At 53.9% G+C, this 3,453-nt stretch overlaps 1 protein-coding gene across 1 annotated transcript; it reads right to left on the bottom strand.

Moving 5' to 3' along the window:
- Positions 1 to 156: 156 nt before the first annotated feature.
- LOC113941794 (C-type lectin domain family 2 member D-like) lies at positions 157 to 1,757 on the bottom strand (the record flags this gene model as incomplete). Its single annotated transcript, XM_027632936.1, has 4 exons — positions 1,421 to 1,757; positions 977 to 1,087; positions 542 to 723; positions 157 to 289 (listed from the first exon to the last, which is right to left on the bottom strand). Coding segments are annotated over exons 1-4 (514 nt in total), but the record flags the coding sequence as incomplete, so codon positions are not given.
- Positions 1,758 to 3,453: the final 1,696 nt, after the last annotated feature.

Raw genomic sequence — 3,453 nt, 5'->3', positions numbered from 1 at the left:
GGGGGGGGTCTCTAATTCTCTGATCAGGGCTGGGGGGCAGCGACCTCAGCCCATCCCAACCCCCATGGAAAGCCAGGAGCTGCCTGGACACGGGGCAGGAGAAGGTGCCCATCCCAGGATGGGGCATCCCAGACTCCAGGAAATCCCTGGGCCCACCCCAGGGCTCCAGCACGGGCACAGGGACCCGCCTGCCGTTCAAGGCCGTGCCATTGATCCACTCCCAGCCATTATCCCTCTTTTCCAGCCCGATCCAGTGGTTTGCTTCGCCTTTATAGCGCAGAAGGAAGGCCTGGAAAGCAAAGAAACGTTGGCTTTGGCCAGTCTTGCATTCCCCACCTCCTCTTTCCCTCCTGTGTCCACCCTCAATCAGACCTGGGGCTTTTCCCAAGGGGTTGGCTCCCGGCTCCAGCACTGGCAGCACTTTGGGGCCAACCTGGGGGGTTTGGGGCTGGTTTTATCCTCTTGGTTTCCCCGTGTTTCCCACCCCGGTGCTGCTGCAGAGGCTCAAGCCCAGTCCTCACCAGTTCATCCCAGTCCTCACCAGTTCCTCCCTCGTGCTTATGGTGGCCAGGGAAGTTCCCAGGGCCTCACACCTTTCCCGACTCGTGGTCCAGTTGCCCTCAGCCTCAGAAAAATAATAACATTTTCCTTGGAAACCAGGCCAGGTGTCTGGGCACACGTGGGAGAATTCCAGCTCAGAGAACCTGTGTCTCACACTGAGAACTGAAACACAGAAAGCTGAGTCAGACACGTGGGCAGCCCTGAAAAGCAGCAAAATGGGATTGATTCCTTGGTTTATTCCAGCAGCTGGAAGAGGAAATTGGGGGATGATGCTCTTGGAAAAGGTGTGACTGAGGGAGAAGCTGGTGCCTTGAGCAAAGTGCAGGAAAAAAGGGAGTCACCCACTTTGGGAGCCTCCCTGGATGCCAGGAAAGTCCTGGAATCCTCCCCCTGGGGGTGCCTGGGTGGGACTCACCAATCACTGCTCCAGCCAGGCTCAAGGTGAGGATCCCCAGGGACACACTCAGAGCGAGAAGAACACGCACCTTGGGGGATGTTCTCTGGTCTGACTCGGTTCTGTAGGACCCTGGGGCAGGAAAGAGCAGGGTGAGGATGGCCTGGCTCCTCTCCCCTCTGCTTTGCCCTCCTGTGCTGGACCCTCAGTCCATCCCCAGCCCCACCCAGGCCCATCCAGGGATCCCTCTGGGGGCTCAGGAGTCCTTCAGAGTCACCGAGGTGTGTTTGAGGGCCTGGAGACGGTTCTTCAGCCTCCAGAGGTGAATTCCACAGCGTGGAATTCAGTGCAGCTGTGCCTGGGCTCCTCCACACCCACCCAAAGGCTCCATCCCCATCCCACTGGTGCCGCTCAGAGTGAGATGCTCTTCCCACCCCCAGAGTGTTTGGGATTTCCCAGCATTACCCCATTTGCACTGTTTCTCTGAATCACTGCAGACGTTCAGGGCTTCCACTTGGCCTGAAGAATTTGGCTCTTGGGTTTCTTTCTCCATTGGGACAGAGAAGCCTCAGGGCCCGGGGCTGACGTTCCCTGAGCTCTGTGGGGTGGACGCACTCGGCAGCCTGGGGTGGAAGGAGAGGAGAGGCTGAGGGGACCTGCAGGGAGCTGAGACCTTCTGGGCCACAGCCCAGCCAGCCACAACAGCCCCTGTGGGGTTGGCACTGGCTCTCAGCGTTGTCGTGGTGCCAAGGGCAGCCTGACAGGACTTTGTTCCAAGCTGAACATGCCTTCACAGGAGGCGGCAAAAAGGACCAAAGGGAGGGGAGGGGAAAAGATAAGGGAGGGAAAGAGAGGGGAAGGACAAAGATTAAAGAGGAAAAAAACCCCAACAAATTAAGCAGAAAGGAAAGAAAAAGACAAGTTTAAAGGCACTTTAACTATTAAATGAGTAAGTCACTGAGAGCTCACAGCTCAAAGGCAGCTGAAGTGTTTGCAGGGGACAGGAGCCTGTTCAGGGCTCAGAAGAGGCACCGAGGGCTCGGAGCAGAGTTTGTGCTTTGGGGCCCTTTTGCAAAAACACTCAGGGTGGAAAATAGCCTGTGACAGTTCACAGCACCTGTTCTGTTCGGGTTTTCTGTGTTGAGCTTGTTTTGCTCACAGGAATCCCTGCTCTGGTTCCTCCCCCTCCCTGTGCCCACTGTTGCAGGAGCACGACCTGGTTTCCTGCACTCCCAACCAACAGGGGCAGCAGCTTTTGGTCCTCTTGGGTCTTCTGTAAGTTATTACCAGCACCAAATGGACCAACAGAAGCTCAACAGGAACATGACCTGATAAAACAGCAATATTTCACTGCAAAAGTCAGCTCTGAAAGCTGCAAAGGTTTGATTGTGTGTAAACAGATGTGAAAAAAGCACAACGCGATTCCCTCAGAGGGGATTTGCAGGAGGAAACTCAAGGAATGCTCAGATAACAGCGTTTCCAGAGCAGTTGGAGGGTTAAATTGGTAGGAAAAAGGAACAAACACAGGATGAGCCGGAAGGGGGTGGTGCTTCAGCACCCTGGGGATTTCCAAAGTTGAACACATTAAAGGCCAGACCTTGCAAGCTCTGAGCTGGATCTGAGCCCTAAGCGGGGAAGCACTGCTACAGGTGAAGGGTTAGTTATTTCAGAAACTTAACTATCACGTGCCTGGACCTGCTGGAGCTGGCAGAATTCTAATGCAAAAATTGAGCTCCCTGATTTCAAGCCAAAATTTCAGTCCTACTTTCACTTCTGCCTCACAGTATCGACTGCACAAATTCAACAAATTCCCTTAAAAAGACCCCCGAAGGTTCACCTTGTAAGACCCCCCCCTGTGCAGCCCAAGCTCCTGCCCAGGTTCAATCCCTCCCAAATCCAATTCTGAGCCAGAAACCAGTGGGCTGGTGAAGGTTTTAGTATTTGCAAAACTGAAGTGTCAATTTGAAAAATAAAAGAGAGCCAGTGCAGTTACTGATTCACCCAGTCCTGTAGAGAAGCAAGATTCAGGATGGGAAGAGTTCCAGGCATGGAGAAAAGCATACAGCAATTGGCAGGATTTTCATATGGACTTTAATGTTATTATGTGGTTTCATTGTATCCATGCTCCTCCTCCCCCTTTTGCCTGTGCCCTGTTCTGATTTGCTGCCCCGTTTGTCTGTCTGATAGCCCACCCGATGTTCTGCCCCTTCCCCTGGCGGGAGGTTTTAAGAATCAGACAGACGCCTGAATAAAGAAGTCTGCTTGCACCCTTCCTCGTGTCCTGTCCCCTCTTCCCTATCGGACCGCGACAACACAGTCCCACTGTCATTTTTGCTCCTTTATGTGACTGTACAAATTCTACAAATTCCCCTAAAAAGACCCCCGAAGGTTCACGTTGTGAGACCCCCCCTGGTGCAGCCCAAGCTCCTGCCCAGGTTCAATCCCTCCCAGGCCCACCGTGGTTTCCAGCTGGTTTGCTCCAACTCCCCCCAAAATCA

The sequence above is a fragment of the Corapipo altera genome, unplaced genomic scaffold (genome assembly GCF_003945725.1).
Source record: "Corapipo altera isolate COAL_440 unplaced genomic scaffold, ASM394572v1 41784, whole genome shotgun sequence".
NCBI classification, from domain to species: domain Eukaryota; kingdom Metazoa; phylum Chordata; class Aves; order Passeriformes; family Pipridae; genus Corapipo; species Corapipo altera.
The sequence above is the reverse complement of the archived record's forward strand: the minus strand, read 5'-3'. Positions and strand labels throughout refer to the sequence as shown.